Below are 12459 nucleotides of genomic sequence, written 5' to 3'. Positions count from 1 at the left end.
CACAGCAACATCCTCAAGTTCTGTGCTATGAGACTGTCTGACTGGCAGGGACCACTTTGCCCGTTGGCCAATTATTACTGCACACAAATATCCCAATTCTGACTTCCAACACCTTTATTTAACTTGTACTAACTCAAGCCTGGACTACACTACAGCAGTGCCTCCTACCTGGTCTTTCTGCTTGCCAGTCTCCCATCTGTTTTATACAATGTGGTCTGACTAATCATCCTGAATCACATTTCCCATCATTTCTTAGCTCAGAAGCTAGCAAGGGTTCTCCACTGCTTAATTTTGACTAGTCAAAAGTCTTAGTCTAACACTTAAGGTCTTCCACAGTGGGTCCCAACTTGTCTAACTCTTTTTCTTTTCCCACAGTTGACAAATACTTTGGGCAAGTTCCCCTTTGTTTGCCTGTCTCCCTCTCTTTGTTGGTGTTATTACTTTGACCTAAGTGACTTTCTTTTTCTAAGCCTGCCTGGCAAAATTCTTCCTACCCTAAGTCTCGTCTCAAATGCCATCTCTTTTTAAAGGCCTTCCTATTCTCCAGTTCCCTGGCTAAACTGTACGCTTGCAGAGGGGAAAGCTTCCTTCTTGCTTAGCTTTGTATTCTGCAGATAATCTGACACATAACAAGCATGAAATACTGATCTCATTAGCAGTTTTTGAAAATAAATAACAGAGATTATTATCCATACCCATAACCCACAGTTATGTAATATTAAAAATTAAGTTAGGCTTGCATGGTCAGTTTAGTTGAACACCATAAGTACATGGAATCTTGAATAGGACATGAGATTCTGTGGGCTTGTTCAGGTTAATGTGATGCCCCAATATATCCCAGAGTAATTTGGGCAGTTAATAAAGGAGTGTTTGCAAAGTCCCCTTGGGGAGCTGGAAAGAAAGGAAGAAATTTTCAACTTCCCCATCTGGAGAATTTGTGATATTCTTGTAAGCAGTGGGGACAATCAAATCAATAGGCTGTGCCCTTGATCTTGGGGTTCACCCCTATGAAACTTATTCCCGCAAAGCCTACTTAAAAGTAGACCTAAGAATCACCCCCAGAGAACCTCTTTTGTTGTTCAGATGTGGCCTCTCTCTCTAAGACAACTTGGCAGGTGAACTCACTTCCTCTCTCCTACACGGGACATGACTTCCAGGGGTGTAAATCTCCCTGGCAACGTGGGACAAAAATCCTGGGATGAGCTGGCACCCAGCCTTAAAGAACTGAGAAAGCCTTCTTGACCAAAACAGGGAAGAGAGAAATGAGGAAAAAATAAATTCAATGGCTGAGAGATTTTAAGCAGAGTTGAGAAGTTATCCTGGGGGTTATTCTTATGCATTATATAGAAATCCCTTTTTAGTTTATGGTATATCAGAGTGAGTGGAGGGAAGCACTTGAAACTGTTGAGCTGCATTCCAGTAGCCTTGATACTTGAAGATGATTATATAATGTTTACAATAGGACTGTGTAATTGTGAAAACCTTGTGTCTTAATGCTTCTTTTATCCAGGGTATGGACAGATAAGTAAAAAAATATGGATAAAAAATAAATGAATAATAGGGGAGACAAAGGGTAAAATAAATTGGGTAGATGGAAATACTAGTGGTCAATGAGAGGGAGGGGTAAGGGATATGGTATATATGAGTGTTTTCTTTTTATTTCTTTTTCTGGAGTGATATAAGTGTTCTAAAAAATGATGGTGGTGATCACAAGTATGTGATGATATTGTGAGCCACTGATTGTACACCACATCTGGAATGTATGTGTGTGAAGATGTCTCAATAAAAATATTAGAAAAAAAAATTAAGTTAGGAAAGCAGACGATCCATAAACTAGTCCTCTATAACTGGGATAGACTACCATCAAAGTTTTACGGTAATCTCATTCTCAGGGAACAGTTGTTAGAGGACCTAGGACCGAGGGAAATAAGAGGATATTTTCTCTATCAAAGACCTCACACAGCTGCCTTCCTACATGAGAGTTCCTCCCAACTGCTCTGATTTAAACACACGCTCTGATTTAAATACACACACATGCGTGCACACACAGGAAAACCTCAGTCAAGGACTAATTTCTCTTTAACTGTTAGCACTTCTGAAGATTTCTAACCAAGGAGAACTGAAGTCCCCTTTCAAGGGGGTAAGAGGGAGGGAGGGAGGAGAAAGGCAAGGTGAGATTCGGCTTCAGGGGTCAAGTGGGACAAGAAATGGTCATCAGTCTTTGCAACCTCAGGAGGACCAGAAACCTGGCAAACCCCACACCTCAACAGAGACCATAAAAGTCTCAGTCTGGGGGAAGGGGAGGGGTTCTAGTGCTCTGACATTCATTTAAAACAAGTTTAAAAGTGGGCTTACCATTGATAAGGTATGGATGATTGCAGCACTTTCGTAATTCCATCATAGTGTTTAAAAGGTTAGGGACGTTAGCTTGACCACCACCTTTGGAAAGAAATGTAAAATTCTTCTCAAGGATGGCTCGGTAATATTTCTTCTGAATGTTTGTTAGCTCAACTTCAATAATAGTTTCTTCTTTGGGGGCCAAGTTCTTTTCTACATCCTCCTTGAGACGTCTCAGCATCATTGGCTTGAGAATAGCCTGAAGTTTTTGCACCTAAAAAAGGACCTTAAGTAAATACTAGTATCATGATTCGCTTGCAGGTTAAGACATGTTCTAATGTGAAAAATCTGGATTATCTTATTTGTTTACTGTTCGTGTTCATATTTCAAAATCCAGTAGGGTACGAAGACACTAATCTTTCAGCTTTCATAGCAGAAATGCATGAAATGAATGACTCAATGTCAGGTTGACTTCATCTCTACACCCAAACAGCCAAACGGCTTGTAAAGTATGCAGCAGAAAATAACACAACATGCCCACTTTGCTTCCCCTTCTTTTTTTTGTCCGAAGCCATAGGGCTGATGAGGAAGAGGGAAAAGACAATGCTATGGGAGGGCTCTGTTTTGGTTCTTCTTTCTAGAAAAAGGGAGCGGGCCAGGGTCAGCTGTCCCTGCACAGATGAGCAAGCAGAGGTACTTCTCCCTGGTTCTCTTTTCTGTTGGTTGGCTGTAGGATGTCGTTCTTATTTTAGAAAAGCAAAACAAACAAATCAAAACAGACTTCACTTTGAGCTATGCTAAGAGGTTTTAGACTCTAGGTTGGGAGAGGGTGGCATGTATGCAAGAGCAGGATTTCAAGCACTTTTCCATATTTATTTTAAATTCAGCACATACGGGTAATGAATGCCCATGCGTAACTCTCACAGTAGATAACAACAGCGACCACTTTTAGTACAAGACCATGGTTTACGTCTCACAGAACTCCTGTGTGGCAGTTATGACCCCTATTTCTAGAATGAAAAGATACACGCTCAGAAGCAAGCAATGTGACCACGTAGATGTAGTTCAGAAATAAGATTGGAACTGTGAAACCCCAGGAGGCAAACAGCTTCAGCAGCTTCTGAGACTATCCCTGAAAGAATACCCAGCGGAAACCCAAGCCGAGGAGCACAGCAGCCTCCGAAAATCACACGAAAGGGTATGTAATCTCTCTACAAATCACAACAGCCCTTCATTAGGATGGACGGATAAACCAAACAATGAACAAAAAGCCTTCATAATGATGACTTAGAATATATAAGAAAGGACATATAAGGCTCACTGTACCCCATTTACTAGGTGGGGGAAGAAAGTGTGATGTAATTTACCTTCTAAAATAGCTAAATATGACTATTCTGCCATATCATGGGTTAATCTTCTAACATACGTCTAAACTACAAAGCTGGCGTGCTAAGTACCTGCTCTTCTGTTTTCAGGTCACCAAATTCTTGCATAAAGGTGGTCTCTGAAGGGAAGCGACTTGGCTCCAAGAAGTGAAGCAAGCTGAAGAGTTCTTCCACTGTGTTCTGCAAGGGGGTCCCCGTCAGCAGCACTTTGTGCTCCTAGGACAATACAAGGAAGGCAACTCACCAGACTGGAACGAAAACCCATTCCTTAGAACCAAAGCCCCCCTCTTGATATCCATGTTCCACATCTATTTGTCGCTGTTAATTCAGCACCCACCTTATGCAAAGAACAGGTATTAGGAATATGGTGGACACACAAGAAAAACAGGGCCCGTGACTGAGATAAACAGATACACAAAGAGCCTCTCTAGAGCTCCCCAGACTCCTGAAATGTGTCTGGCCATTTTGTTTCTTCCTGGGGTCATGAGGTCAATATTTTAGCATCCAGTTTCCTAAGTCCTTTACGTCTCAGGGCTTTTCCCCAATGAAGACAAGTTTCTCCCCAAATCCCTGGGCAAGACTCATTTGCGTCTTTCTGATCTTCACATCGACAGTGCCCTCACTGCTCCATCTGCTTCCTGCATGACTCACTTTGGAGACAAAAGCTCTTCTACATGTGGCAGCATATGAAAAATGATTTTGTTCTGCAAAAGTCTCAAACTAGCAAAGAGGTCAGTGTGGTTTTAAATACCATGATCACTTAAAAAAAAATCAGATGCTTTTTCTAACTTTGTTTCTTTGTACCAAATTAGGTATTTTTCTAAATTAATTCTTCCTGTGTAGTGCTCTTCCCCCACCTTTCCTTATGCAGTTGCAGCCCTGTCCTTCCCCCCACCAGAGGAGCTGTTTGCAACGGTCAGTTTTAACAATAGTGAGATTATTAACCGTAAGCCTTATTTTCTACTTTAACCATTTGATGTTCAGGAGAACTGACACCTACAGCTAATGAAACTATTTCGGAAAGTGATTACGCCTTCCAGTAGGTTGAAAAGCAATATTCTGACTATCTTTAACTTGAAGTCTGACAATATTTTGTTGCCAAGCAGAGAGTATATGCTCAGTAAATCTTAGATGAATGACATAATTAAGGACATGCCAATTTTCTTAATATCTACTCTGTCTTATCTATGCAGCTCTTTGAAAAGGAGTTGAAGCAGTTCAATACACTTTTATTCCCCCTTTTCTCAAACCCTTTGGATGACAACATCTTTGACTCAGGAAGACACGTGGATCACCCTCATTTTCAGACTCGTTAAATTCATAGAGTAAGGAGTCTGCAAATCAATAAGATTCTCTCCTTGTATAACTCTGCTAGTGTGAAACACAGCCACCATCACAGAGAGACTCAAGATCTAAGTAACTTTATCCAGGCATTTTTTTGTTTTTAGCACCATCACTGTTTCACACATGAAAAGGATTAGTTCAGTGGAGGAGCTGATATTAAATACGGTCTTCCAGTCATTTTTATATCTTCACTACTGTATTAAATTTAAAACCTGAACCTTTACCAGATACTTCAGGGAAAAAAAAAGCCTTCTAAGTTTTTATTTATTACAAAATAAACACATTTAGCTGAAGGCAAGGAACTCCTTTAGTTAGGTACCTCCCCTGGAGGGCTGTTTAAGCGGTCGTTACACAAGTGATGACAAAGATGACTCTTATATACAGTTGCACGGAGTAGGTGAATAAAACCAGGTTTCAAGTGGTAAGTGGATAAAGATCAGCTAATATGCGATTAGTTCACACAGGAGCACAAAGTGGAAGAGACTTAGGCTGCTGAGCATATCGCCTCCAAGCTCAGCTGTGCCAGCAGATATGCCTTTGGCTTGAAGATGGTACCCTTCTTTTCAGCTCTGATAGATAAGACAGAGTAGATATTAAGAAAATTGGCATGTCCTTAATTATGTCATTCATCTAAGATTTACTGAGCATGTACTCTCTGCTTGGCAACAAAATATTGTCAGACTTCAAGTTAAAGATAGTCAGAATATTGCTTTTCAACCTACTGGAAGGCGTAATCACTTTCTGAAATAGTTTCATTAGCTGTAGGTGTCCGTTCTCCTGAACATCAAATGGTTAAAGTAGAAAATAAGGCTTACGGTTAATAATCTCACTACTGTTAAAACTGACCGTTGCAAACAGCTCCATTTAATTTCATTTCAGCGGACTCTAATTTGTGTGGGGCCTCCTCAATGATAGGTGGGATAGCAGAATCAGTGAAGACCTACTATACCTCCCAGGATTTCCCTCCTCAACAGTGAGGGGCAAGGGGAGCTCTTTGCTTTCCAGAGTTTCTAGGGAGGCCTGGGAAGACCTGGCAATGGCCCTCAACATCTCCTCCTTTGTTGAGGAGGAGGGTGAAGACACTCATTGGCCTTCCTTTCCCGAGAATGCACATTAAGATAATTATCATGAAGCACATTTTCATCATAACTCAGTCTGGTTCAGGAGATGACCATCCACTACAACCTGCTCTGCAGTCAGGTAGAGTCATTACTCATTAATTTGACTGCGACTTATTCTGGGAATGAAGAGTAAACAATGGCAAATGTATACGTTATCATGGTATTTACTTTAAGTAAGGATTTAGAGAACAGACAATGAGCCCTGTTCAGAACTGGACATGACATACAATTATATTCCAAATCTGAATGCTGAGAACGTTTTCTACCTTGAAAACATCTCTTCAGAGACAAAGGTTCTTAGTCATCACAAAAACCAAATCTTTTGTTGATTTGCTAATCAGAGTTTCCCGGGCAGGAGCCGACAGGGAAGCAGAGGTGGGCCAAGTCCTTGGGGAGTTGGCAGGGCTCTGGTCCCTAGGCTCCCCAGGACTGGTGACCTCTGCAGAGGGCAGCCCTGTCCATTTACCTGAGTATGATACACACGTGTTATCAGTCTCCATGTGTGCCATTATGAGGAAGAGGTTAAGGAACTCCGGCATATGTAGCAACAGATTTGGAAAATAGATTCTAATCTATTCGTGAGATCTGAGTATTAATAGAAAATCCCTTGGTGTCTCCCAAAGACAATTAGATTTGCATGCGGCTGACAGAGTTAAATTAATTTGCACTCACAAATGGAGGGAAGCGCGTATGTGGACCACTATGAAAACGGTCACTCCGCTCGGGAGACGGGGTTATTTCAAGAGCCTAAGTGTTTGCTTGCAAATACAGGGTGAATGCAATTCGGTGCTCAAGTACCACCTGGAGGGCCCACGACAGCCTTCAGATGTTCTTTTTCCATAAGCTTATCCATGTCTTCAAGACTAGACACAGTTTCTAAGTGTTCTAGGTTGTTTGGTGGATTGGTCACCAAATAATAAAAATAGTTCGAAAATGGTCCTAATTAGGATTGCTTTAATGACAAACAACTAATGTGGAAGAAAAATGGGAAATCCCATCCTAAAAGGATAATTTGGGCAGAATTAGATTTTGTTTAAACAAAACTAGATTTTGTTTGGTTGTTTTTAATTGAAAGGATGGCTGACTAATCCAATCCCCTTAGTTTAAGAATTTAAAAAGTCATTTAAAAGAAACTGCTGCAAAGGAAAGCTTTCAGGTGTTCTTTTTGGTAGTACCAGCCTTCAGTAAAAGAAATTTATGCTGCCTGAAAATATAGAATATCCCTTCCCTTCCCATCTCAGGTTTTCAATTAACAGGAGGTCAAATCAATCCACAAAGGTCAATGTTAAAGGGATTTTAAAGAAATCATTTTGCACTTTTTTGAAATTCACCAAATAACTCAAGCCATGCTAAATGACAATAAAATAGCCTTCAAAATCTACATTAAAAATGAAAAACAAATTATCCTAACCCACTTGCAAACTAAAAGGTAGAAAGAGGAACGACTGCAGTCATGTAGTAATTGCATTTGGAACTCACACACACAGCAGTGAGTAGTAGAAAAACAGCCAAATTCCACTACTTACACAATTTGCTATCCCATGATACTCTTACTGGGAGAAATCTAAACAAATATCAAGAAGACCTGCAAGAGCATGGGATAGGTGGGGTCTAAAACTCCAGATCAAGTTCAGATCTTGTAATGCTCCAAAGTTCTAAGTGGCTGTGTGAACTGCACTCATCTCAGATATTCTACCCAACTCACTGACAACTAGCACCTACAAGTCCTACTGCCCACAGGGTGCCCAAGCCTACAAGCCTAGGAACACAGGTGGGTTTTCATCACTAAGGTAAAGCTTGGCCCATTTATAACCAAAAAGGAAAAGCAAATACTTGAAATGCCCTTCACTAGAAATAAATGGACTAAACTCTGCTGTGCATGACTGTAGCAAAGATACCAGCAGAGAAAGAACTGGGAAGAAACCAGCTCTCTTCCAGTGAGGGAAAGCTCAGGAGGACCTATGGCAGCATTTGGTAGGCTTCACTAGGACCCTTCACCAGCGTCAGTACATTCACAGCCACAGGAATCTCAAGACAATAACCATTCTACTTGGGTTCAATGGGCTCCCCAAGCTGACCACTGACCAAGTCCATCATCTTGAGTCCTTCCAAGAGCTTGCAGTTCCTATTCTTCAGCCTGTGGGCTTCATCGATGACCACACAGCGCCAAGGAATGTTCCGCAGCTCAGGACAATCGGTCAAGATCATCTCAAAGGTAGTGATGATGGCATGAAACTTATAGGACCCCTTTATCACGCGACCCTACAAGAACAAATCTGAGTTATTATTAAGCATAAAAGAGTACATTAGAACTTTGAGGGTGGAGAAAAAAATCATAAAGCATAAATATTTATCCCCATGGGGACCTCTTTATTGTAGGGAAATGCTCATGTTCTGTTTTCAAAGTATTTTGGAGGTTTTTTCAAGGAAGCTTGAAAATGGTTAACAAAATTTCCAATCCAATTTCCCCACAGATCGCATGCAGTTAAATGTCACTCAGAATGTCCACACTGGTCCCACTCTATGAAGACTGCAGAAGGCCAAAGGCCAAAGCTTAGGTACTAAGCTAAGTTTTTAAAAATTTACAAACTTCTTAAAACTTTTTTACTTTTCAACTTTTTACTCTCAAAACCTTCTTTAAAATTCTAAAATGAAAAAAAAATAAATTCACCTAAGCTAGTACTTATATCTCCCAAATCTAAACACAAAAATAGATTTCCATATTTTTTATCCTTCAATTATTTAATTGTTGGGCAAATTTTACATTTATAACAAAGAAGCATACAAAATAAAACTCATTCCCATTTCCAATTAGGGGACCTCTATTTGTCACCTATCGCTTAAACTGTTTTTAGCACAGATTATTCTTTCTTCTTTATCATGTCATTGATAATGATACTCGCTGTCAGTATCATAGAATAGTTGCAGACAGTTAAGTAGAACAAGTAAACAATTACAGCAATTGCTCCTGAGAGGCCAGGTCTAAAATCCTCGCTTTGAATGTATGCTATCCAATGTATTGTATATTTCAAGGACTTTTTACATGTCTAATACTTTTCACTTCTAGTAATAGTATAATAGAATATTCTTTCTATTCACATTTAACATCATGATTTTTAATTTAACTTTCTTGTAGACTGGCAAAAGAAAAACAATTAGCATATCAATACACTAAATGGATTTTCGGTCATCATGCAAGGTGAAAAATTTTGCTCCTTCTACTAGCAGAATGACCAAAGCTGTAAAAAAAAAAAAAAAAAGCTGTATTCATAAGATCTAGGAGAATAATATAAACATAAATTGGATATGAAATTTCAAGCAAATTTCTCATTTTAGTAAAATGCAGACCTTTCCCCACCCGTCACTGAGGCCATTTTACCATTTGACCTTCCACCTCCTCACAATGAATACAGTTCGCAGCAGGAACGGCACTGGCGCCACTGACCTGCGGGTCTTTGAAGTACATTTCATACACCTGGATGGTCCGCCGACTCGCCTGGCTCCCGTGGTACACCACCACGTTCAGCTCCGTCCAGGTACGGAATTCCCTCTCCCAGTTGGGGATCGTGGACAACGGGGCAATCACTAAAAAAGGGCCATGGATTCCTTGCAAATATATCTCATAGAGAAATGTAATGGACTGGATAGTTTTTCCCAAACCCATTTCATCTGCTAAAATGCAGTTTCGCCTGTGGGAGGGAAACAGAGAGAGAAAAGCTTAACGAGTAAAGGTATTAAGTGTTGCAGCCTTTTCACAAACTATAAACTATTACTATCACAAAGGCACATCCCTGCGGCTTCACATGTTCTTAGAGTCAATAAAATACGTTTTCATACCAAATTCTCTAAGTAATGAAAATTATTTCTACTTACTTTTGTCAATCTCTGTACTAATATTTGTTGACTAAATAAACATTAAGCATATTTCCAAGTCTTGATCTATTTAAAATATTACTTGAGTTCTTTCTGATTAACTGGTATTTTAACTACTAACTACAAAGGAAAAGCATGACAGACACTTATAAAGCAATGAAAAAACTGCTTTACGTACATGTTGTACCAATTGAAAAGTAGCCAGTTTACTCCCTCCAACTGGTATTCCCTGAGTTTGTTATTGTTTTTATACTCCCTGGAACTCTCCGATTTCTTCCAATCATCAGCAGGAGGTCGCTCCTGTTTCAAATATAGTAAATCCCATTAGTGGTTTCTCAGGGACTGCACCGCCTTGCTATTTTCAAATTAAATCCTCTGCCGTGAGCCAGCCCTTACCACGCGCTCTGTTTCCGGCTCCCTGGACATGAGTTTCTCGAACTCGTCAATCTTGGCCTGGTCGATGTCCTGCCGGCGCTCCCACGTGCTGTCCTCGTACGGGAGCGAGCACCACTTCACCAGGTAGTGCGTCACAGGCTGCGCCAGGGTTAAACAAGTCAGAATGGGGTTCTAAGGAAAAGCGTCTATCTCCCTTCACGATCAATCTACAGGAGTCCAGGAACCGCAAGGGCGAGTTGGCAGAAGTTTCAAAATTATGACCACTAAACAGCTGTCTCTGGTCATAGTCTCAAATCAAAACTGGAAACTGTGTTACTGAGTATTATCAAAATGAATTCATTTTAATCAAAACCACTGGCAAACAATGTACAAAAGCCAAAAAGGATGAAGAAGCGGCCAGCAGTGATAGAGCTTAATTTGAGCCTTATTCTTCCATGAGCAAATCATTCATCAGGTGCCTGACTCAGGCTTATATAGCAAATTGCCTTAGCCTATTTACGTTTTACATAATTAGCTGGTTTCTACAAGAATGAAAAATAGGCTTAACTTTATCAGGCTCTCTGCTTTTTCCCTAAAGAGAGAGCTACTATCTGTATCCAATCATTTAAAAATATCTGAGCTCCAAAAGACTGAAGGGCAAAATATTTGGGGTTGTGCAGATCAACACAATTCCTTTGTCTTCCTCTAAAAACTACCCTCATTTGCTGACCTTCATTTTAGGACCAGAAGGTTGTGTGATGTTAAAAAACTTAAGCTGTACTCTGTAAATATGCCAAGAAGCAAATTTCTTCTAAATCTAAGCAAAACTAGACGAGTAAACATCACATCACAGATGTGGTCTCTGAAACATCATGGAGCTTCAGGGTGCTGAATTTGGAGTAAAATGGGAGTTATTTACAGAGCCTCACTGGAATTGCCAGTTGAGCTTCCAAAATCCAAACACTTTCCATATAAAGCCCAGGTTACACGAAGGAGCTGGGAATGACAGAACTCAGGGTGGGCACGTCATTGCTGAGACACGATGCTTGGGAAGCCAGTGGACTTCTCCTTCCTTTTTCTTCCCTGTCAAACCTCCTTTACAATTTCAGAGTGGAAGTGAGGGAGGGAGGCTGCGAAGCACAAAGAGGGCCAAGACTGGGGTGGCATAAAGAGAAATATTTTATATTGTCCTCTGTGGACCATGTTAAACTTAGCCAATCCATTTCACTAACGATGTCCTATGCTGTCTAATATTTAACTCCATTCGGCTACAAAGACAATCATAAGGAAAATCAGATGTGCAGCAAAAGGTATTGAATTCTTTATTGATCACATTCTGGGTTGTGCAAAATGTTGATGTACTTGGTGTCATACTGATTTTTTTAAAAAGGCCTCAAGCTGATCATGAAATACATTTGGCACCATTATCAAATCATAAAACTAATGGTTAAGTGAGTAAGCATGGGTTAAATTTAGACCAAGGGGCCATGACCCAATCTGCCTGGGTTGAGGCTTCCACACTCCATTTCCCGAGAGCGCACACACGCCCCACCCACAACACGAAGGAATCAGCTTCTGTTACCTCTCCCCGGTCATCTGTGCTACGGACAAAGTCCATTATCCGGTCAACCTCCACATAATCTGGATTGAAAAGCTCATCCTCAATCTGCACCAAAGGGGAGGGAAAAGTTAAAATGCTTATTTACTTCCTGAGAGTGGACACTATTTCACTTTTCACCGGGCGCGAATATTTTGGGTCATGGCAATCCAAAACTTACACTGGGCAAATTCTAATACGTTAATTGAAATGCTACAATTGAACAAAACCATTCCCCGTGAGGAAATCAGACTTCTCAGCCTTTGTCAACTGGGTCTTTTAATTACTGTGTGAAACCTTTTACTGTGAGAGAATGTTTAGGAATATTTTAAATGAAGTGTGAAATTACAATTCGCTAATGAGCAATCCAAAAGAAGTATGGCCGGCAATACATCTAGCATTTCTGAAACTCCGGCTTGTGTAAAGA

The 12459-nt window shown here is 40.4% G+C and overlaps 1 protein-coding gene across 8 annotated transcripts in view; it reads right to left on the bottom strand.

The window, feature by feature from the left end:
* Nucleotides 1-12459, bottom strand: part of CHD7 (chromodomain helicase DNA binding protein 7) — a 197471-nt gene that overhangs the window by 33438 nt on the left and 151574 nt on the right. For all 8 annotated transcript variants that reach the window (XM_077166842.1, XM_077166843.1, XM_077166841.1 and 5 more), the window contains 7 exons: nt 12018-12101; nt 10457-10594; nt 10239-10360; nt 9633-9876; nt 8273-8449; nt 3795-3938; nt 2356-2611 (listed from right to left, as the gene is read on the bottom strand). In XM_077166842.1, coding sequence (XP_077022957.1) covers nt 2356-2611; nt 3795-3938; nt 8273-8449; nt 9633-9876; nt 10239-10360; nt 10457-10594; nt 12018-12101 — 1165 coding nt within the window. The remainder of the gene's footprint in view (nt 1-2355; nt 2612-3794; nt 3939-8272; nt 8450-9632; nt 9877-10238; nt 10361-10456; nt 10595-12017; nt 12102-12459) is intronic.

The sequence above is a fragment of the Tamandua tetradactyla genome, chromosome 6 (genome assembly GCF_023851605.1).
Source record: "Tamandua tetradactyla isolate mTamTet1 chromosome 6, mTamTet1.pri, whole genome shotgun sequence".
Lineage (NCBI taxonomy): Eukaryota > Metazoa > Chordata > Mammalia > Pilosa > Myrmecophagidae > Tamandua > Tamandua tetradactyla.
The sequence above is the reverse complement of the archived record's forward strand: the minus strand, read 5'-3'. Positions and strand labels throughout refer to the sequence as shown.